Source organism: Sphaeramia orbicularis, chromosome 19, assembly GCF_902148855.1.
Source record: "Sphaeramia orbicularis chromosome 19, fSphaOr1.1, whole genome shotgun sequence".
Lineage (NCBI taxonomy): Eukaryota > Metazoa > Chordata > Actinopteri > Kurtiformes > Apogonidae > Sphaeramia > Sphaeramia orbicularis.
Genome location: NC_043975.1, coordinates 34,873,768 through 34,897,411, shown reverse-complemented (window position 1 = coordinate 34,897,411; position 23,644 = coordinate 34,873,768). Strand labels below are relative to the sequence as shown.

At 35.9% G+C, this 23,644-nt stretch overlaps 1 protein-coding gene across 1 annotated transcript; it reads right to left on the bottom strand.

Annotated features, from left to right (window-relative positions):
* Window positions 1-322: 322 nt before the first annotated feature.
* On the bottom strand, window positions 323-23,321 carry nlrc3 (NLR family, CARD domain containing 3). Its single transcript, XM_030122693.1, has 19 exons — window positions 23,117-23,321; window positions 20,229-20,396; window positions 16,675-16,938; window positions 14,094-15,840; window positions 13,925-14,011; window positions 13,646-13,729; window positions 12,509-12,592; window positions 12,331-12,414; window positions 12,146-12,229; window positions 11,889-11,972; window positions 11,688-11,771; window positions 11,483-11,566; window positions 9,989-10,072; window positions 7,220-7,303; window positions 3,143-3,226; window positions 2,939-3,022; window positions 1,652-1,735; window positions 713-796; window positions 323-591 (listed from the first exon to the last, which is right to left on the bottom strand). The coding sequence occupies exons 2-19, from the start codon at window positions 20,350-20,352 to the stop codon at window positions 501-503; spliced, it is 3,405 nt and encodes a 1,134-aa protein (XP_029978553.1). The 5' UTR covers window positions 20,353-20,396; window positions 23,117-23,321; the 3' UTR covers window positions 323-500.
* Between the last annotated feature and the right edge of the window lie 323 nt (window positions 23,322-23,644).

Sequence of the window (23,644 nt, the reverse complement as noted above, 5' to 3'; positions counted from 1 at the left end):
TTTAGTCTATATAATGTATATTATTATGGACGGAGGCAGAAAAGCCAGGTGTAGATTACTGCACAAAGTGAGCATTTTATTTTCCTTGGTCAGGATATGTACAGTCAGTCCAGCTTGTATTTACAAGGCTGATAATACTGAACAAACAATAACTCAAACTATGAATTATGAAAGGGCTGCAAACAGTTAAACAGTGGACAATGAACATTTGAAAGATAAACAGTACCACAGTGCTTCAGTTTCGGCTTCAGAGTTTGTCATGTATTGTATCGTGATTGTCTCTCTAAACTCACCATATATTTTTCTTTGTACATTTTTATTTATTTATTTTTATCTATTACTAGAAATTTCAGGCCACCCCATTCGAATTCCAAGTGACCCCATATGGGGTCCCGACCCCAAGGTTGAAAAACACTGACTTAAGCACAGTCAAAACTTGTTGAAAAAAATGGCTATTGCTGTTTCTGTACCATGACCTCCATCATGTCATGTTTGTTTTTTCAGATGTCCACCATGCAGCCTGGGGCATTGGTTCTAATGGCATCAGAAATGACCTTTGCCCCAGACTCTCCAATGCCATTCCCCTGCAAACTGCATAAACACAGAAACAACAGTTACTGTCTTACTTGAAGAGAATAAAGGCATATCTGTTCTGTGGGAATATTACATACAGAGTCATGTCTAAAGCATGTATGACAAAAAGTCAACTCACTTGATGTATGTCAACTGATGGTTTCCTTTCAAGGCTGTTGCAATGAATATGGCCCCATCCATACCCAGGGAATTTTCCTGTAAACTAATTATATGCAAAGGCGTTACTGTGTCACTCTGAGCAAATATCAAGTGTGAAAAAAACATGTAATTATCTACAATTAGCCTGCAAAGCCAAGGTGAAAGTGTAAATAACTACACCTAAAATAACTACAGACACAGAGAAAATATGCATCAGGGCTTAAGTACATGTTTTAGCTATCAAATAGACTAGATGCACAAATCTCTGAATAATTAATGATCATATTTTTAAAAGGTGAAGATATGTGACATGTTCTGGCATTTTGTCCATGCTTTTCTTTGTCACTCTTTCTCTTCACACATTTATTGTAAATTTAGATTTTACTTCACCCAGATAAATTCAGTATTTTACTGTATGGTTTTAGCTCTAATGTGCATCTGTCACTACATGGTCATCACAGAATTACAACAGAATCACAACAATTTTACATTTACTTCAAATTCTAATCAGTTTAATCTTCAAGCCAAGTGAAATTTTCTGCCACATTTGAGGAGGTTCCTTGTGGACATTACATAGCAATCAATGTCACAAGAACAACGCAAAAGGACAAACAATGAGAAACACGTAACACCTCTGGCCACAGCTGCTGGTGTAAAAGAATGCACAGACTCACAACAAATCTTGATTATGAGAAATATATTCAAACTGATGGGAGCTCATGTTTGTTTTATCTTTTTCCCCCAAAACATGGGCTGAAAAAAATGAACCTCATGATATTGAAGTGCATTTCGTGTTGGATTCCTTTCCACACAAACTGAGTAAACTAATGCATCACCAGTAGCTCTTATCGTTTTTAAAGCAGGCACAGATGGAACTTATGATTGCCATGGATTATAATAAACTCCTTTCTAGGCTTACTTCAGTGATTTGAGGCTCCTGTTGCTTTTCAAAGCATTAGCCAAAGCCTTCGCTCCTTCCATCCCCACAGCGTTGCCTCGCAGACTGAAAAAGGCAGCAGAAAAAATATGTGAATAGTAAAATAGAATGTTGCGACAATTTTCCTTTTTTTAAGATTAATTTATTTTATTTTAACACTTCATCTACTTTCTTCTCATTATATACTTTATTATGACTTACTGTCATGTACTGAAGGGCAACATGCATAACCCAATTTTCTTCTAATGAAAAGTTTAACCCTTTCATGCATACTGGTCACTCCAGTGGACAGCTATTCTACAGCTGTTCTCTTATATATTCATGGATTTTGTTGTTCTTTTTGTTGTTGTTTTGTTTGGTTTTTTACACATATCTTCATTTAAGTTTTTAGACACTACATATCTTTTATGACATGAATTGGTCACATTATATAGATCTCTTCTGAGCATAAACCCCCAGAATAATAAGCCCTCCCCATGGTTTTCACACAATTTATCAGTAAATACATGTTTCTGTGCATCAAAAATTAAACGTGTGGTGTCCAGCTGAGTGGACATTTTTGCAACTTCATGAAAAATAGGTTCATAAGATTTTTTTAAATTATTATTATTATTTTTGTAATACTTTTTTTTTTTTTTTTTTTTTAAACATTTTTTAAATTATTCAAATTTTTTTTTTTTTTTCATAAGAAAATTTTCAATCGCATTGTTTTTTTCATGCCTAAAGAGGAATAAAAACACTCAGGAAAAAAATTTTGATCAAGGTTCTCATAATTCATGCATGAAAGGGTTAATACAAAAATCAAAGAGCTGTATTGATTTTACAAACAGAAAACCACTCTGTTTGGTCCATAGAGTTTTAAGTATCACCCAGAGGAAGAAATGTCCCGATGAAGGACATGGTCTATGTATCCGTTATTGCATGCCATCAACAATAACAGTGGGCCTGCTCAAAATCAGATGTAGGAAATTGGAGGTTGGTTTTGTAAGGGTCTTAAAAAGAACAATTTTGGACCTATAATGAAACAAAAGAGCTTTGAGGTGAATAACACCGCTTCTCAGTCGAAGAGTTCTTAGTTTTATTCAGTTCAATGAAAGACTGTTCTAGTTGGACTTCAACCAGTCAGCTGAAATTGGCAGAAGAGATAAGAGCAGTAATACTCACACAGATAAGGTTAGGCTGGACTGTTTTTTAATTGCAGTCTTATAGTATTTGTCTAAATGTCAGTAAACAAAGACACAGCCTAACATGAGGAAGAGCTTGACTCACTCTAATGTTTGCAGGGTTTGGTTGGTCATTAGAGACTTTGCCATTGCAACTGCGCCACTTGTGCCTGCTGAAACTCCTTGGAGACTAAAGAAAGTAAAACAAAAGAAAACAAAAAAAACTGCTGAAATTTTTGGCTATTTGTAGCAAAAAGTTGATCAGCAACAATTTGAACTTGAACATGAGCTGAGCAAGTGCCACGCTTACCACAGTGTATGCAGGGAACTGTTGGTTTTCAGAGCTTCGGCAAGAAAAATGACGCCTTCGTTGCCGATAGCATTTTCCTGTAGACTGATTAAAGAACAGAGAATAGTATATTAATAAAAAATCCATCCTTTGACAGAGCATGCACAGAACTGTTTAGAGATGATAAAATGATCAGTCAATAACATCCCCTCACTTTTTGTTTGCACTGATGTTTTCAGCAGAACACTGATTTCTATTTAAGCTGAGATCAATTTAACCCATAAAGACCCAGTGTGACTTTTGTGTTAGTTCCCAAATTAATTTGTCTCTCTGTTTAACCTTTCTTACATGATTTATTGCCATTCATTGTAATATTATCCCCTGTATTTTGCACTTTTTTCAGTAAAAATCATGCATTTTCTCATATTCAATTCACTGATCATGTAGATGTTCATAAAAATTCAGATTAAAGTTGAAGGTTATTATATCAGAAACAGAGAAAACAGAAGAAAAGGTGACTTTTTCAGCAAGTATATCAATAACTGAACATAACCCAAGTGTGTCCATCCACTGTCACTTATCAAACTCAGTGGGTTTTACTGGTGAATGAATGCTGTAGACAATGACGGTGTTTCCACGGTAAATACAGAGCCTCTGAATGTCCAAATGAGTCATATCTGATGACCATGAAAAGATGACAAACTGCATTTTACACCCAATTATTTACATGTATTAATAGGATTAGTAGATCAACAGGTATTAAGCAGTTATATCAGTAGACAGTTCTAGTCGACGGTAGATCTTTAGGTCTTTATGGGTTAATATGAAAAGAACATTGGGGTCATGTCAAATGTTGTTTACATACTTTCTTTAGTATGAGTACTTGTGTGAAAACAGCCCTGGTTAGAGCAGAATTATTGATTGAACTCAGAAAGGTTTTCAGTGTAAAAGCAAAATGAAAACTTTGGAGTGATGTTTCTACTGGCTGTTTCTGTGCAAAGTGAACTGGACCATAATGAAAGGGCAGCTGTGGCCTAGATGGTTGAAGAAGCAGCTTGCTGGTTCAATTGCTTGGTCCAGCAGAGAAATTATTGGCTATTGAGCAAGGCATTTAACCACCCATGTGTGGTATGTTCAGCTGGTAATGGGTTAAAGGGGTCCTATTTTGCTAAACTCACTTTTATTAGTCTTTGGTACATTTATTTGTGTATTTGGACCCTAACAGTTCATAAAGTTTGAATTTGAACCCTCCAGGTGCTGCAAAGCTATCTTTATATTAATTCCGGCAAAAATCGAGTGGATTTCTACCAAGGTTATAATAGTTTTGGATTTTTCATTATAGTTTAGTTTTATTTAGTTTTGACTTTTTTTCGCTGATTCAATTAGTTTTGATTAGTTTTTAGAGCAGGTTCGCTAGTTTTATTAGTTTTTATTTTTTTCTAAATGCTTGGTTTTAGTTTAGTTTTAGTTTTTTCATATCTTTTATCTTCCTCGCTGGCATATTCAAATAAATCCCATACAGAACTCTGCTGCTTTCTCCCAACTTTAGTCTCCATGTTTCCACATAGAGTGGGGACCAGAAGACGACTGGAAACCACAAGTGACGGACCGTGAAGTGTCGTATGGTGCTGCTAGATAAAATTGCTTGAGGGAAATAAATCGCTTTCGTATCAATCCGACATTGACAAAGGTGAAAACGAAGGGAATTTTATCCATAAATTTTATCCGTTTTAGTTAGTTTTGTAAACACACAATACAGTTTCAGTTAGTTATCGTTTTTATTTTTAATCATAGTTTTTATTTATTTCAGTTAACGAAAATGTTTTTTCAATTCTAGTTTTCATCATTTCGTTAGTTTTCGTTAATAATCTTGATTTCTACAACCCCTTTCAATTCCTTCTTAATTTGTTACATTTTTTTAGCTAGTTACATCACAACATTTCCACATATGAGGCCAAAACTTCAGACGAACATTTCTCAGAGTACGCCATAATTGTTTATCAGTAGCAGCGATTGAAGAACTGAAAATACGCCCAAACTTCGAGCCAGTTATCTAAAATGTTCAGTTGCTGGTTGTATTAACGAACACAAGTGGCTGAACGAGACAGAAAGCACAGCTAAAAACCTGGAGGGGGTGAGGTGTGAAGTGGCTCATTTGCATTTAAAGGGCCAGCGCTCAAAACGACCTTTCTGGTGTCATTACTCAGAAATAGGGTTGAAGATGGACCTGTGGAGTTGACTTAATGAAGAATTCAGACCCAAGCATAGCATTTACATTTTATGTAGACCACAGGGAAATGTTTTAAAAAGCATAATTCCATTTAAAAAAAGCAGAATATCACTCCTTTAAAACTGTGCTACTCAATCTGTAGGCCGCATGCAGCCCACCCACTGTAATTGTGCGATTTGTGGCTTATTGTCACCAGTAAATATATATTTTTGTACTTTTGATGAAGACAGATAGTTTCTGATATGCACCATTTCTGTGAGTAAAGCATACCTATTTAGTTATTTAATCTAATTTGTTTATACCTCATGGCTCAGGAAAGAAAGTTGGTCAACTAAACAGCTTTGTTTAACAATGGCTGGTTTTTCACCAGTAGTGGTCTTTTTTGTCTTGTAGATGTGCAAGACTTAATTTTTACTTAATTTTTACTTAATTTTTTAGAGTAGTCAGTCAATTCAGATTTATAAGCAATTGGTTATTTTTAATTTTAATTTTTAGTTTTTGGGAATAAAGCCTACTCTGTTTTTTGATGTAATTTAGTTAATTTCTCAAATACAATGCTTGAAAAACATTTTAAAAAGTTTGAAATAAGACTTTTGTAACAAAAGAAGAAATATGCTAATATGCAGAACAAGTATATTTACCATTGTGTGATTTACTACAGTTGCATTTCATTTTTTTCATATTTTCTGAGTAAAGCCTCGTTTTATAGTTTGATATCTATGACAATCTTTTGTTCTAGAGACTTTTGGCCTTTTGCTTTTTATTGTCAATGAAGTAAAAAACAGAAAACAGTCACAAATAGATCTATAAGGGTAAGTATAATATTCAGTCAACAAAACCATATGTTACTTTCAAGAAAGCCTAATGAATTTTTTTTTACTGGAATGCATTTAAAATATTTTGTTATTGAATGTTATCTTGACAATTTAAATGTCTTTTATATACTCTCAAAAAATCAAATGATTAATTTTTAGGTTGTGGGCCACGCACACAGAGTTACTTTACAATGTGGCCCATGAGCATTGTGAAGTTGAGTAGCTCTGGGTTAAAGGAAGACGTTTGATTTCAGAGTGAGTTGCATGCACAATATACTGACAAAGATTCTAAATGAAGACGGCAAGTAAAACCACAATCTATAAACTGAAAATAGCCAAGAATAATTGTCAATGTCACTGTCAGCAATAAAAATTGAAATATTGTGGCAATTTTTGTGGTCCTTTCTGTTTGTTGATTATGTTTTTTTACGTTGGTGGCATGTTGTTATGTCTTTTATGCAGAAACTGGCTGTCTTCTTAACATTAAATCAAAGTAAATAAAATGAACATCATGAAACTTAAATTAGAAAATCATAGATGACATGATGAATAACAATAAGGAATCCTATTTTGTTGAATTGTTTTCCCATCTATTTAGGTTGACAGCAATTTTGATGATGGGAAGGAGTGCAGCAATGCAAAAATAAAAACAATATTTCCCCTCAAATGCTTTAAAGTAAAAAAAAAAAATAATAACAAGCATTTTCTTAGAATGAAGGAGTACAGATATTTGTGTGTAATGTAGAAAGTAAAAGAAACATTTCTTGGAAAAATCAATACTGAAGTACACACAATCCATTAACAAATAGTTTTTCTAAGACTTTTCACTTTTATGAACAAATGGAGACTAAAGTGCAAGCAGAGAATACGTGCTTGTTGAAACAAAATTAACAAAGAGTAAGACAGGATAATTGCATGAACGAATCAAGTAAGGGAAACAACGTGCAAAACATAGAGCGCAGAAAAATAGAGATGCTGGAGGGTTTTTGGTTCAAGGGCAGAGTGTAGGACAGAGTAGGGTAAGAGGCAGACGTGTCATATAGTGAAACCTACTCCAAGAGCTGCATTGTGGTGTTGGATCTCAGGGCTTGAGCCAGAGCCTTAGTAGCAGAGGACTTGATGAAATTCCACTGGAGACTGTAAAAAGAACACAGAAAAATAAACATGGGAAATACTGCTTGTTTCCTCCTAAACAGTGGAATGATGAAAAGTCCTGTTCCACTGTAAATGCTAAGGTTTTACAGCGTCATTTCTAAAAAAAGTTGGGACGCTGCATAAGATGTAAATAAAACCAGACTGAGGTGATTTGCAAATGTCTTAAACCCATGTTTTATTCACATTAGAAATGAGACAACATATCAAATGCTTAAACTTGAGATTTGATTACAGCAACATGTTTCCAAAAAGTTGAACAGGGCCATGTTTACCACTGTACAGCATCTCTTTTTCTTTTATCAATAGTCTGTCAATATCTGGGAACTGAGGATACCAGTTACTTCAGTATTTAGAGAGGAATGTTGCTCCATTCTTGTCTGATATAAAATTTTAATTGTTTGATCGTCCTGGGTCATATGTGCCGACTGTTGTCAGTTGGTGAAATGTCTGGACTGCAGACGGACAAGTTCAGGACCTGGACTCTTCTACTTTGAATCCATGCTGTTGTCATAAATGCAGGATATGGTTAGTGTTGTCTTGATGGGAGCATATGTTATTAAAAACAAAAAAATTCTTTATACTTTTCAACATTGGTAGTGCCTTACTAGATGTGCATGCTGCCCATTCCATAAGCTAGTAGTTCTCAACCTTTTTTGGCTTGTGTGTTTAACATCACAAATTTCTGGTGACCCCAGACATTCAAAAAAGAGACATTTTTTAGCTAAAATTAATTTGTTTTTGATCATGTGATAGTTCGCTATACTATGTTGGCAATATACGGAAATTTAGGCTGATGTATATAATGTATATTATTATGGATAGAGGCAGAAAAGCCAGGAGTAGATTACTGCACAAAGGGAGAATTTTATTTTCCTTGGTCAGGATATGTACAGTCAGTCCAGTTTGGATTTACAAGGCTGACAATTAATACTGAACAAACAAGAACTCAAACTATGAATTATGAAGGAGCTGCAGCATCTGAAACTGACCACAATGAACATTTGAAAGATAAACAGTACCACAGGGCTTCAGTTTCAGCTTCACAGTTTGTAATGTCTTTTATGGATTGTGATTGTCTCTTTCAACTCACCATACATTGTTTTTTTTTTTCTTTTTTTATCAATTACTGAAAGTTTCAAGCGACCCCATTTTAATTCCAGGTGACCCCACATGGGGTCCTGACCCCAAGGTTGAAAAACACTGTATAAAAGCTAATGCGTCCCCATACCATCAGAGATGCAGCCTTTTGACCTGAATGCTGATAATAAGCTTTATGCTCCCTAGAATTTCAAATTTTGGTTAATCTGACCATAGAACAGTTTCCCATCCTGCCTCAGTCCACATTAAAGAATCTCTGGCCCAGAGAAGACGGTAGCCTTTCTGGATCACGTTCACGTATGGACTTTGCTTTAAATGATAATGTTACTTGTATTTGTGGATGGCAAGGTCAACTGTGTTCACAGATAGTGACTTCTGGAAATGTTCCTGAGTCTGCTACACCACAACTGGAACAAATTTTTAGTAGAGCTTAGATTTGCCCCAAAATTTTCTGACATCACCCACACAGCTACATCTCTGGGAGCAGATTTCTCTTTTTCATGTGCCAGTGAATGAACTTTAGAACTAACACGGTTTTGTTTTTGGACTGTGAGACTTAATGAATTCTTATTTCTTTGTACGTCTGGACGACTGTGTATTCTTTTAATCATTTAAATATAGATTATAGTGTTTTCTTCTGTTCTTTTATTGTTGCATGTTTCCTGTATTTCTTTCTAAATATATTTTTAACATTCAGATCTTTTATTTCTTAAACACTTGTTTATTTTCCCTCTTTATGTTGCTTAATTTATGTAAAACACACTGAATTGTCTTTGTGTATGAAATGTGCTATATAAATAAACTTGCCTTGCCTTGCCACCATGCAGTGATTCCCATCAAAGAATTATGGCTAATTTTATGCAGTAGCCTCAGGTCACAACAATATCATTATTCATCAGGTACCAGATCTTGATTTTTGGCCTCTTCTTTAGGCACTGAGATCTCTCCAGAGTCTAGAACTTTTTCATTATGTCATGCATGGTAGATGATTCAAAATCTCCACAATGATATGTTGGAGAGTTTTCTTTAGATGATCTGATTAACGTTTTACCCACATTTGGTTCTGAAAGTCTCTGCCTTACTAAGATACTCTTTTTATGTTCAATCATTTTTCCTTGTGGCAAAATGTTCCTCCAGTCGTTTCTTTTCAGTACCAGTAACATGTCCAGCATTTTGTCAGCCCCATCCCAACTTTTTGAAATGACTTTGCTGCCATCAAATTCCCAATTACTTGATTTTTTTCTTGAAATTGTGCAATTTCTCCAGTTTAACATTTGATATGTTTTCTGTACACAATTGTGGATTATAATATTTGCAAATCATTGCACTCTGATTTCATTGACATTTTACACCCCGTCCCAACTCAGGGTTGTATTGTATTTTACCACATTTACTATTAGTGGATACTTCATTTGCATTTACTACATCTGCTTTATGTATAAATTCTGTCTTAATCTTGCATAATTAACCTTGTCATCAGGTGGCTGGTGTTTTATTAAAAAAAAAAAAAAAAATACTTGAAATCTTAAATGTTTTTGGACGTGTGTTTGTACCTGGACCCTCACTTACTGCAAAGAGGTGAGAGCTTGATTAACCTTGATTGCCCCAGCTATAGCTTGTACTCCTTCATCATGTAAGAGGTTTGCTGTGAGACTGGAAACACACGCACAAACACACAAATTCAGAGAGAGAGAAAAGGAGAAGCATATGGAAGACTATTTGAGTTCTTAGTCTCTTGATATTTTGTGCATGTTCATATTCAAAATGATTGATATCTGAAAGTCACACTTTAACCCTCCGGTATCCGGGTGCGCTTTTTAGGCACACTTTGCACTTCGTGTTAAAAAACTTTATATTATTTTTCACAATTTAAATGAGGTTAGAATTCAAAAGTTGTTCATTTTCACATGATCTTTGAAATTCTGGCCACCAACTAAAATTTGCACATTATAAACAAAAGAAAATTACAAGACTAGCATCTGTCTCCCAAGTGTGCCTAAAACACACTATTTCTTCCATTATAACCACTGTTTTTGATCTGAAAGCCATTAAGGCATAAATCATGCTTTTACTGATATCTGGGCTTCATTTGAGAGGTCAGGGTCTAAATGAATTTATTAACGTTGTTAATGTTGCTGTTAATCATTGACATATGCCAGGCTGCAAAAATCAAATAATATGTGATCCAATTTTTATGTAGTATTTTGAAAAAAAAAAAATCATATTTTGTGTTTTTTGAATCCACAAATATAGTGACATCATGATAAAAAGAGATTGTATAAAGGGTTAACAAAATCTAAAATGAATGATTATTTGATATGTATGATTAGGGCTGACCTTGATTTACAAAAATAAAACCAAATTTGAGCAGAAAAATAAATCAATATATAATATTTAATAGTTTGGTTTATAGGTGTGCCTTTTTTCACACTTGGTGACAGATGCTCGTATTTTTGAACATTTGACCTAGTGCCAAAAATAATAATGCAAATTAACTAATGTTGGAATTAATAATTGACATATGCCAGGATGAAAAAAATCAAATAATATGTGATCCACTTTTTATGTAGTATATTGAAAAAAAAATATTTTTTTTGTGTTTTTTGCATTCAAAAAAAATTGTTTGTTTACATTACAAACACAGCATTTAAAGGGTTAAAAAAATGTGAGAATTATTGAGTATTTGGTATTTTTATTTATGGCTCAAGTTGATAAAATAGAAAAAAAGTGTAAAAGAGTTAAAAACAAACTGTATGAATTTTTATTTTTTTTTTTACATTATTCCACAAGTGTGTGAAAATGTCACACTTGGTGCTTAGTAAGGGCCTTGCTGGACGGGATACCGGAGGGTTAAAGGTGATCAAAGAAATACTGACAATTATGTGAATTTAAGTTGCTGGTGTCACTATATATCATCAAATACACACATTGGATGCTCTGATCTCACAGGATTTGTCCTTTTCCATCAAACAACTGCCTGAAGTGACACACCATGCACCCAGTAGTCTGATATTTCTCTGCCACTCTGGGGTAATACTACATGCTACTAATGAGGTGACTCACTCGAGATTCTGGAGGGAGTTATTCTCTTGGAGAGCATGGGCCATGTTCTTCGCACCCTCTACCCCAATGGAGTTTTCCCTTAAACTGAATACGCACATAAGAATATTGAAAGTGTTGAGAGAAAACACAATTGTGACAGTTGGAGTGGTAAAGACGTGATCTGAAATGAAATGAATGGAAGCTTCACAGGGATGGTAAGACTCACTTTAAAGACACAAGGCCATGATTCAGCCTTAATGCTTTTGTTAAAGCTGTCATTCCTCTGTTGCTGATTGAGTTGCTCTGTAGTCTGCCAACATAAAAACCACAGTTTGTGCCCAAAGACCCAAAGCATTGAAATGTATCATGAGTATAGTTGAAGGTTGTATTGGAAGGTACTATGAACTCCTGTGTAAAGGATACTGACTGAAGTGAGAGCAGTGTCTGGTTAATTGTCAAAGCCTCAGCCAGCGCTACTGTTCCTTTATCCCCAAGCTGGTTACTACAGAGACTGCAGGTAGACACAGAAATAGAAGGAAAGACATGTCAGGTGCAATTGCAGGTGGCAGCAGAACATTAAAGCTAAACTAAACTACGGTTTAATGGTAAAAAGGTCTGTCACCAGCTGAACTGATGTGTGAACAGTGTAAGAAGACACAGATTAGTAAAGTGGCAAAAGATTACATCAGTTTAGTGAGAGTCCGGTTTGTCTTCAGGGCTTCAGCAATCCTTTTGGCTCCACCTGCTCCAATCAAATTCTTCTGTACACTGTATCATCAAATAACATAATATGTAAGAAAAAATACATTAATAATACAGAAATTACTTATTATCAGTAGAAAACACAAACTGAACAAAATGAAACTCACTTGAGTGATACCAGTTTGCGGTTGCACTGCAGTACCTCTGCAAGGGCCTGAGCACCTTCCTCTTCAATGTTGTTATTCTGGAAACTGATGGAAGGTGTTGAAAATAGATCAGTTCACACTATGTCAAAGTATAAGTTCACTTTGCATAAAACTCTAAATCTGTAGTTCTTATACTCACTTGGCTGATATCAGTGTTTGGTTCATTTTCAGAGCCTCTGCGAGGAACTTTGCACCTTTAGAGCCAATGTTGTTGTTCCGAAGACTAAACCATGAATAACATAAGCATAATCACATTTCAAACAAGCAGTGTGTTGAATATGAATAAAAAAGTCTATAAGAATATCAGGTTTTTGGGATTCCTTACATTAGTTTGCATTTGTTAAGGTTGTGGTATAAAGGACAATTATAATCAATAAATTTGCATATATTATACAGTCGTATCTAGTAGTACATTTACACTAAATGGCTGCTTTATTAAGTACATTAGTTCAACAGTACAGTAATGCACATATCTAATATGCCAATCACATGGCTACAACCTAGTGGATTTAGGTGTGAAGACATGGTTCAAACAGATCATAGGAATAGTGAAAAAAGGTGATTCAAATGACTTAAAGTGTGGCATTGTTGTTGGTGCTGGTCTGAGGATTTCAGAGACTGCTGATCTCCAGGGATTCTCATACACAACCATTTCAAGTGTTTACAGAGAATAGCTGAAAGGGAGAAAATATCAAGTGGCCGTTCTCAGACGTCAGAGGAAAATTGCCATGCTGCATTGAGGTAACTGTAATTCAAAAAAACACCGGGTGCAACCAAGGGATGCAGTAGAGCATCTCTGACTACACAACACACCAAAACCTGTATTACCTTCAATATTTTAGAGTGTTCTTTCTAAATGTATAATTTCTTTTTGCCTTTTTTTTACCTTCATATTTTATTCCTACTTATGTTCAAAATAAAGTTTAGCATTATCATTATCATGAACTTCATGCAGATGGGCTACATCAGCACTATATAATACAACCACTTGCCACTTTATTAGGTACACTTCATTATAACATAAATTAAGTCCCAGGTGACTATAGATAATATAATTTAAAATCTGTAGTGAACTGTTTTGAATTAATCTGTGTGTTACACAAGCTACTAATGAGTACTAATAAGGTTTGGCACTTTTTATTCCTTTGTAATCCTCTGATGTAAGATACACAATTATTTACACAAAGCTAATTTAAACCAAATGTGTCTCAGTCAACTTCCATTTCAATACATAAAAAAATACAAAAAAGAAAGTGAAAATTTAATGTAATCTCACTTGAGAGAAGTTAGTGTCCGGTTCACCAGGAGGGCTCGACTGAGTGCTTTGGCACCTTTGCTGCTGACGGCATTTTCAGCTAAACTGAGAGGGTTGATCAAAAAGGTATTATTAGTAATGGAACAATCATCACACCAAACTGCCACTGTATAGTTGAAGTTCGAACATTTTACCCAGTATGTGGGCAATCAAAGAACCTGTGTGGTTAAGAGCTATTAGTCAAGTAAATGTTCTTGTACTAGTGTAGCTCCACAGAAAATGTATATTGTGTGATCTCACCTGATTTTCTGGATGTGGCAGTCTTTGGCACTCAGGAGGCTTCCCAACAATTCCATCACATCATCTTTGAAATGATTATTCTCTAACCTATGAGAATATGAAATGTTTTGTTCACTGTTACATCTTTGTCCTATTGTGTTCAGTTGTGACACTGCCTTGAGGAGCTCACCTCAGATGGCTGCAGTACAGCAGCTGTGGGAGCAGACACTTGACTGTGGTGTAGTTCAGGGAGCCTGTTAAGTTAGTCTGCTCACTGCACTCTGGAGACACATGAAGCAGGTAGCCCAGAACCACACACTGAGCCCTTGATAACTTCCCAGCTAGGCTTCCAAGCCGTAAATCCTCCTCCACACTCCGCAGCAGCTCTGTATGTTGTAGCTCCTGTAAGCAGTAGGCCAGGTTCACGGCTCGCAGGGACACAACACAACCGCCACCAGCTAAGTGGCTCTGTAAAAACCCAGCAGCCCATGGCTTCTGATTGCCATCGTCTTTCCCGAGAGTCAGAAGCCCAGCAAGAGGTTTCAGTGCCACTGGACATAACAGACCTGTTAAAAAGCGAACAAATACATCCAAGTGTCCATCTTCAGCTTGTTGCGAGTGTTGGAAGGCGTTTCTGAAGTGGTTCTGGAAGCCAATCTTAGGCCAAGACATGGTACTTTCTGAGAACAAGTCAAAGATGGCACGCTTGGAAGAAACATAGTAGAATGTAGCTGCAAGAAACTCCTGTAATGTCAAATGAGTGAACCTGTACGCTGTGTACATGGTGGACTCCTCCCGAACTAGAACTCCACTACCAAGACTGCTTTGAATTGATAGCAGGTCTATCCCATAAGCCCTGAGGTCCTGCTCACTGAAAGTGTATTTGTGCTTAAGGAGCCCATAAAATGCCAGCCTTCCAAGATTTCCAAACAGTTTACGATTGCTCCCATGGAGCTGCTCCATCTTTACAGACTCCCTGCCTCTTGGCTCACCCACCTCTGCCCTCATAGAGCAAAAGTGGGCATAAAGTTCAGTGCATGTCCTTGGAAGATTTTCCTGAGTTTCACTCTGCATGATGTACATGAGGGTATCAGCCACTATCCAGCAAATGGAGGGTATGTAGCACATCACCATTAAGATCTTATGGGACCTCAAGTGTGCCCATATTTTGCTGGCATAATCCATCTCAGAGAAATGGTGGTCTAGGAAGATCTGAATGTCAGCAGGACTGAATCCTGGGATTTCTGTTACCCTGTCAACTAATCCACCAGGGATTAGTGAGGCCACTCCTGGCCTTGATGTCACCCACACAGCTACATCTGGGAGCAGATTTCCCCGGATGATGTTAGTCACCAAGTCTTCAATAGACACTTCTTTCTTTGTGTCACTGCAGGGAGCTGCATCTGAGAAATTCAAGGTGCAGTGAAATTCATCCAAACCGTCAAGTATGAGCAGGGTCCGACAGGAGCCACCCAGAACCAGACTGGGTTCTGTTAAATGAGGAAAAGCCAGCTTCACCAGCCTCTCAGCTGAAAGCTTCTCCAAAGAGTTCAGCTCACAAAATGTGAAAGGTAAGACAAAGCTTACATCTGTACAGACGGACCCCTGGCTCCACTTTTTGATGAAGTGTCGGACCCAGGTGGTCTTACCGATACCAGCAACTCCTGCTGTAAGGGAGACCCTGGGAGGCAGACTGACCCGGGTCAAGGGTTCCAAGAGTTTGTCCAACCCCAGCTGTCTGAGGTGATTTCTTTTCCCTCCTCGCGTCGCCCCCACCTGCATCAGGTCATGTTCCTTTTGCTGGAGGTCAGACAGTCCATCGACCAGAAGTAAGGGTCTTGAGGTAATGTCGAGTTTGGAGCAGCTGATGGAGTCTCTATCTCGGTGCTGCTCATATCGTCTTAACAGCACCCCTTTGTGCGCCTCCACCATAGAGTCTGTAAGTAAAGGTACATAATACATTTAGCTCTTTGATCCTGATGCTTTACTGTACCTCACATTAAGAGGCTGATAACAGGAGTGAACAGGTCATGGGTTTAGTAGGCAGATCAAAAACATCTACATCAAACAGAACATATTTTAGAAAACATTAGTCATTACTGCTTTCACTGAATGAACCTCTTTATCTTCCAGAGTTCTTACAACTTATCTCAAAATGTCAATACTTTTCAGTGTTGTTTTTTCTTCTGCTTTGTTTTTCTAGTTAAAAAAAAAGGATGCTTGTAGCACATGATGCTCTATATTACTATCTATATTTATTACTTATTTATTAATTTTTACTGTACGGTGTCCTTGAGTGCCAAGAAAGGTGCCTATAAATAAAATATATTATTATTATTTACAAAAACATTGTTTCTTAATGGCTAATTTTTATAAGCAATTTTATTTAATAGCAGTTTGCATTGCAATACTCTTTGTAACAGTTATTTACTTCATTTAAATTTTTATTTCCATTAACAACTTGTTTTACTGCTAATTTACTATTACAGTCTGAACTATTGAATCCTACAGGAACCAGGAGGACAAGGAGAGTCTAGCAGCACATGGAATAGGAGAAAGGACTGGGAAAGCAGCACAAGATGTAAAATGAAGACACAGTCCTAATGGATCGATGGATTAATGTATTTTAATGTATTTGCATTTTATTATATTGTCTATTGGATAAGTTTGATTAAATGTTATATGTTTATACTGTGGCCCCCCTGGTCCTCCCAAACTTGAAGCCTATAATGTATTTATTTTTTAAATCTATAACGAGTTTTTGTGTTTACCATGGTTTAAGATGAGCTGGGCCTCCGGACAATCTGACTTCTCCACAAAGTCTCGCAGGGTATCAGAGCTTTGAGCGTCCTTTCCAGAGATAATAGTAGTGAGTGTGTTCACCTGATCCTGTATTTGGCCCGCCTTCAGGATCCTGGTTTCCTCAGCTGAACTCAACACACCCACTTTTTTCAGGTGGGTCAACATCCCCTCTAGAAAGGGGCTTGTTATGAAACGCTGCAGCTGGTCTTGGTGTTTGTTGATCCAACTAATATCTACATGAAAACATAAAAAAAGTGGGGAAAAATCTAAAATCTCAGGTGTCCCAATTTTTTAGGTTTTTAAATAACCTCAACTTTGCATGAATCCCTTTCATTCTTTCAGGCTCCACTCACAACACCTCCTCTGATTTCTCTAAAACACCATTGCAAAGGTGTTGACATATAATTCTGATAAAATGCACACTTTATAGTTTAAAATTTTCTTCTGTAAGGACTTACATACTCATGTGATTAAAAAAGCAGACTTTTGTAGTGTGTTTAGATGTTCTAAAAAATACAAAGACCAAGAAACAGGGAATAACATTTAACATGACTGAATTTATTTTCCAACATTTTTGGGAGAATGTGATCCATTTAAAAATACACTCAGTTATCTTCATTTTAAGCTCATTTGGTCACGCTGTTGCTGTCCTCAAATGTGTCCTCTTCAACAGAGACTTCACGTATTTTCATTAAATGTGAGTAGATGGTGAAACTCATATTCAAAGTAGTCATCATTATTGTATATTTAAATGATATTAGAGCTAAATTTGGATTATTCATGTTTCTTTTACAAACTTGCAGCTCAAGTCATTTTCCTACTTCTGCTGGTTTGACTTTTTAGATCTGTGACTTTATGACAATCATAAAACAGTGTCTGATGCAGTAACCAATGGAACTCAAAAATACACAGCTGCACAAACTTCAACCCTTGTTATTAATAGCTGTTATTATCATCATGAGGCTATTCATTTATTTTTACCTACCTAACCAGAACACACAATCACTTTCGTCACTTAATAATGTAATTGCACTCTGCTGCTGACTGAGGACATTGCACTAACCACTTTACTTAAAAAGAACAAACACTATCGTCATAGTCACACTAGGCTCACTCTTGTGTGTGTGTGTGTGTGTGTGTGTTTTACCTGATGGTTTTTTTTATACTGACATTGTCTTTTTTACTTAACTGTTTTATACTTATATTTTTATTTGTGATTTTGTAACTGATGTTTGTATTTACAGAATGTAAAACCAAATGTCATTGCACTCTACAGTGGTATTTTGTAATGACAATAAAGTTTATTCTATTCTATTCTATTCTATTCTATTCTATTCTATTCTATTCTATTCTATTCTATTCTATTCTATTCTATTCTATTCTATTCACACTGATCAGCACCTTTAACTTCCTGATCATCATCATCATCATGAATGGTTTTTAACAGTTACATTAAAGACGGAACAAATGTTTCGGTAAAAAGGAAGAAATTTTGTGTATAAATCTGACCTAAGATCATGTACCTGTTGGATTATCAACCTCCTGACTTAGGGCAGGGCTGTGGCTTCATATCTATGTGTATGTGGTCTGTACAAGTAAATATATTTCATTTTAATGTTTTAAAAGGGAAGTGATGCCACAATAACCACTTAAGCAACACACCATTGCATCAGCCACAACAACAGAGGAAAAGGTTGTCTGTAATTTTTAAAGAAAAATATATCATTAGAATTAATAAACAGACAATGTGCCCCCTGTTAGGATGGACATGACTCTACTGCTCCTCTTCACTATGTAATTCCTATTTTTTTACTGACGAAATTGATTTCCATTCACCATGCCACAGCTTAATATGATGTACTACAAATACTGTTTGATCCGTAAGGCAAAGGGTTGTATTGAAGCCCACACAGAACATCCACTTCCATTCCCATTTCTCAGACATTCGATTATACATATACAAGCTTAGAGCTGTGTGCAACATTGACATCGATAATGATTATTATCAGCACTTGTGGAACATACAGGGAAAGCATTATCCTGCAAAGAAAAAAGACTAGCCTGTACATTCTCCATCACCATTTCATCTGAAAAGACCCACTTAGCATTCATACACATCAAAAAGAGGAAAGATGAAAAGTTTCTGAATCTTTATGTAATCATCTTACCTGGAAACACTAAAATCAGACACACTTATTTTTATAAAAGTATAAAACAAACCTGAATGAGAACTTACCTGGACCATTTGTTTTGTATAGATGACAAAAATGATGGAAGAGAGAAAAAAAAATCTTTAGAATATTAAACAAAAAACACTCTAAGTACCCAAAATAGTCGGATGCTGAGATATGTTTGTGAAGAGTCCTGCGAGCATCTTGTGGTTGTCAGTACTTCTGAAAGACTGAATACTCAATACTTCCTTAGCACTATCAGGATTTCCACAGAAACTTCGCAAGAATAAAAGTAGCAACTAACTAATGGTCTTAAAATAGAATTATAGAATAAAGAACGTATGCAAATCATCTCTCAAGAACAGGAAAATTTCCCTCATTACAAAAAAAAACAAACAAACTAGAAAAGCACTCGGAGAGCGCAGACCTCCACCAAAGCAGATCAGCCCCCCCCCCAGCCAGTATCAATATTTCCTGAAAATTTCATCAAAATACGTCCATAACTTTTTCAGTTATTTTGCCAACCAACCAACCAACCAACCAACCAACCAACCAACCAACCCTGGCAAAAACATAACCTCCTTGGTGAAGGTAAAAAGCTTTCCATATTAACATGACCTATAGTCTCTTATTAGTTTGAAGACTGATTGTAATGATGGCTCTTCTTCACACAATACAGCATAAAAGCCTTTAATTATGAACTCCAGATGGAGGACAGGTTATTCTGTCATGTAATTGAGTGGGTAATGATGGGGTCTAACGTCATCATTTCATCCATCAGATACAGAATGGACTGAATGGAAATTAAGATAGATGGGAAGAACAACAGACGTTCATTCATTCATTCACCATCTGAACCTGCTTTATTCTCTCTAGGGTCACAGGGTTCGCTGGAGCCTATCCCAGCTACTTATGGGCGAAGGTGGAGTACACCCTGGACAAGTTGGCAGTTCATTTTTGGGCTGACACAGAGACAAAACAACCAATCGCTCTCACATTGACACCTATGGGCAATTTAGATTCAACAGAAGTCCAGATTCTTCTAAACTTAATTCATGTAAATTAGCTACTTTTATTATAAGTCATAGCATTCTACATCTCCAGCCTGTCCTTATCCTATTCAAACACATCCTCCTTCACCATCCCCCCTCTGGCTGTAACTGTGTTGTATTTGGATACGCGCTGCTGTGTAGACTCCTACAGGCTTCTCTGTGACTGATAAAAGACAGGAAAGGCTGAAACAGTAGGAGACTGGAGGGAAGCACAATACAGCAGCTTCAGACAAAAAGCAACTTAAAGCCAGCAATGTCTCTGGTGCGATTAAATCCAAATTTGAAGAGCAGAAAACCTACCCTTGGTCACTGTGTGTGATGACTGAGAGGAGGAAGTGGACTGCAGATCCACGTAGCAGTCATCCTGCCACATAATACGTTTGCTTCGGTCCATGATAGAATCATAATGTGTCTTCTTTTCCATGACAAAATCTGATGTTTTCTTGCCACAGATATCCCCGCTTGAGTCTACAATGTATAAAGCAGAGCGAGTTAGGGTGCACAAAAGTGATCCTTGAAACTCAAAAGCCTTGATTCTAAGAACTGAGTCATAAAATAATCGTACACACAGATAGAATATACATCTATACATAAGTAGAATAATATCCTATAGTTGATTCACACACATATACTGATTCAATATTATTTTCCATTTCTGTTGATATGAATATAAATATTTATCTATTTATTTCGAACATGTAAAGAAACAAAATAAAACAAAACAAAGCAAAATAAGACAAAAACAAAATAACATTTAAATGAACAGAATCTATTTTCAAGTACGTCCAAATCTGAATTTAGCATGGTTGAAAAGGTGTAAGAAGAAGTATAAACTTATTTAATCCTACCCCTCAAGTGCTTTTACACCTTTATCACTAACTTAATACAAGAATCAAACAATACATTTTTCCTAATTTTAGCACTCAACCACAACTAATACATAATGCAGTAACTGAATTACACACAACAATCTGATCATGGCAGTACAGTCATACAAACAGACTCAATTCAACAATTTTCTTCAATAATTACAGCATATTTATCAATACAACATTATCCATAAACAAACAGGCCTCATTGTCATTATTAAATACTGTACCTCACAAGAATTAATTCTTTATATCTTTTTTAAAACTAAATTATGTTTGATATTTGTTTTATCTCCTCACACAATTTGTTCCACAGATTTACTCCACAGATGGTGATACAGAAACTTTTTAATGTAGTGTGTACTTTTTGAATCTTGAAATTTAACTTTCCCCTGAAATCATAACCTCCCTCTCTTTCACAAAACATTTCTTGAATATTGCCCGACAGTAAGTTATTCTTTGCTTTATGTATTATTTGAATAGTTTTGAACTCCACAAGGTCAATGAATTTTAAAGTTTTAGATCAGGGGTGTCAAACTCATTTTAGTTCAGGGTCCACATACGGCAAAATTTGACCTGAAGTGGGCTGAACCAGTAAAATAATAACATAATGATATATAAATAATGTCAACTCCAAACTTTCTCTATGTTTTAGAGTGAAAAAAGTACATTTAAATTATGAAAAGGTTTACATCTACAAACTATCCTTTCAAAAGATGTGAATAACATGAACAAACTGAAAAAATAAGTGCAATTTTTTTTTTTTTTTTTTTTTTTTACAATATTGTCATTTACACATGTACATCATAACTTACAGATCGCAGTAGATCTACAAATACACAAAACATTTAATAACAGGCAGAATCTTGTTAAAATTGTATTTACTTCTCTTAAGACATTTCAGGTTGTTCATATTTGTTCAGGTTATTCACAATTTTTGTGAAATTATACTTTGTTTTAGTGTAAAAACATAAAAATATTTACATTTACAAACAGAAAAATTTGGAGTTGTCATTATTTACATGTTATTATGATAGTATTTTACTGGTCCTGCCCACTTGAGATGGAATTGCTCTGAATGTGGAACCTGAACTAAAAGGATTGTTAATATCTTATTTTTACATTTCACAAATTCATCCCAAGGGCTGGACTGGACCCTTTGGCCCCCAGGCCACATGTTTGACTCCTGTGTTTTAGATTGTAAAAATAGTGGATTTGTATGTTCACGAAAACCAACATTTTGAACAGTGGGCTTCATGTACAGCCCCACTACATCCTGAAGCCTAGGTGGCTCCTTCATATCCTGTCTTTCATTACTGGACACACTGATTAATCCGGGTGTGCCTGCTGCTCCTTGTTGTGTGCGCTGATTATTTAGACACACCTGGATTAATCAGTGTGTCCAATAATGAAAGACAGGAAATAAAGGACCCACTTGGGGTTCAGGAAGTAGTGGGGCTGTGCATAGAGTCCATTCTTATTGCTCTTTTTTGCAGTATAAAAAGTCTTTGTAATACATAAATATATTACATGTCAAAATTTTATCCAGTAAAAGTAAAGGAAAACTGGATTAGTTATTCGAAACATGCACTTGAAGTAAATCAGCACCTACTGTGAGAGCAGTCTAATTCATTAGAAAAGTAATCTCATTTTCAGATAAAATATCCAACTTTATCTTAATAAAATATTCAGGAACAAGATTGTTTCTCTAATTTTAATAGTGAAACACTGTTCAGATTGACACGTATGCATGCACTCATAAACTTGTGCTTCTGCTGCAATGTTGCAGTGAAAGTTCTGCAGACACAGATGTATTTAAATGAAGTCTGAGGTTGCATGACACATACGGGAAATAGCCGACACCTTCCTGTGTGGTTTACTTGTGATCACGTAACATGTCGCACAGGAAACTTATTCAAAAACCCCAGATGTTAATTGTCTTCAAAACAGTTTACCATCTTCCGTTGTTAAGTTTAGGCGAAGTATCAACAGCTACGACCACTTAACAACACAATAATGCCAACTGGTGAAAGGTGTCAAAGGAAAGCCTGTGTCAAAAACCCTAAAGCCCTATAGCTCTGAAAATTTATCTACAATCATTGGCAGCAGAAAATTATACATTAGGATAATCTGAAAAGTACATATGTGTATATGCATAAATAAAACATGTAAATCAGCTCTACAAGTCACACTCAATATGTGAGTGGGCAAAAACATATTCAAGTGCACAGTTAAGATGGAACAGCTTCAGGAACCTTCTCCAGCTGTCTGCTGCAGAAGGCTGAGTCAGAAAAAAAGGATGAAGTTTGTAAAACTCACCATGGATTTTTTGAAGTTGTCCTAAGGTGTGAAAGGAAGAGAAACACTGCCCACACAGGTCATGTATGAACTGATGTTATAATTCCGATGAAAATTGTTGCGTATACACCTTATGAGACTGAGATGTAGCTGAACAAATATGCATTTTCACAAAAACTCTGCGGCAACAGTTCATCTGTTCTGCTGCTGGAGCCTCATGTTGCATCTTCCTGTCGATGTGATCTGCATCTTCCTGTCTTGTGGTTAGTAGGTTTGTCAGCGTAAAGAAAAAAACACCTGCTTTTTATTTTTCACTCTGTTACATTTAACTAAGTGTTAAACCCGTTAAATAAACTGCTATTCATTTAAAGAATTAAAAATGACAAATAATGCTCGACCAAAATGTTTAAAGAACTTGTACATGTATAGTACTAAACTTGTATAATATAATAGCAAGAATAGGTGGGATAGATGGTATAGGTGAGAAGTTTAATCAGGCTACTGCTCATGGTATCAAGTCACCCATTTATACAAACCTCACAAGTACAA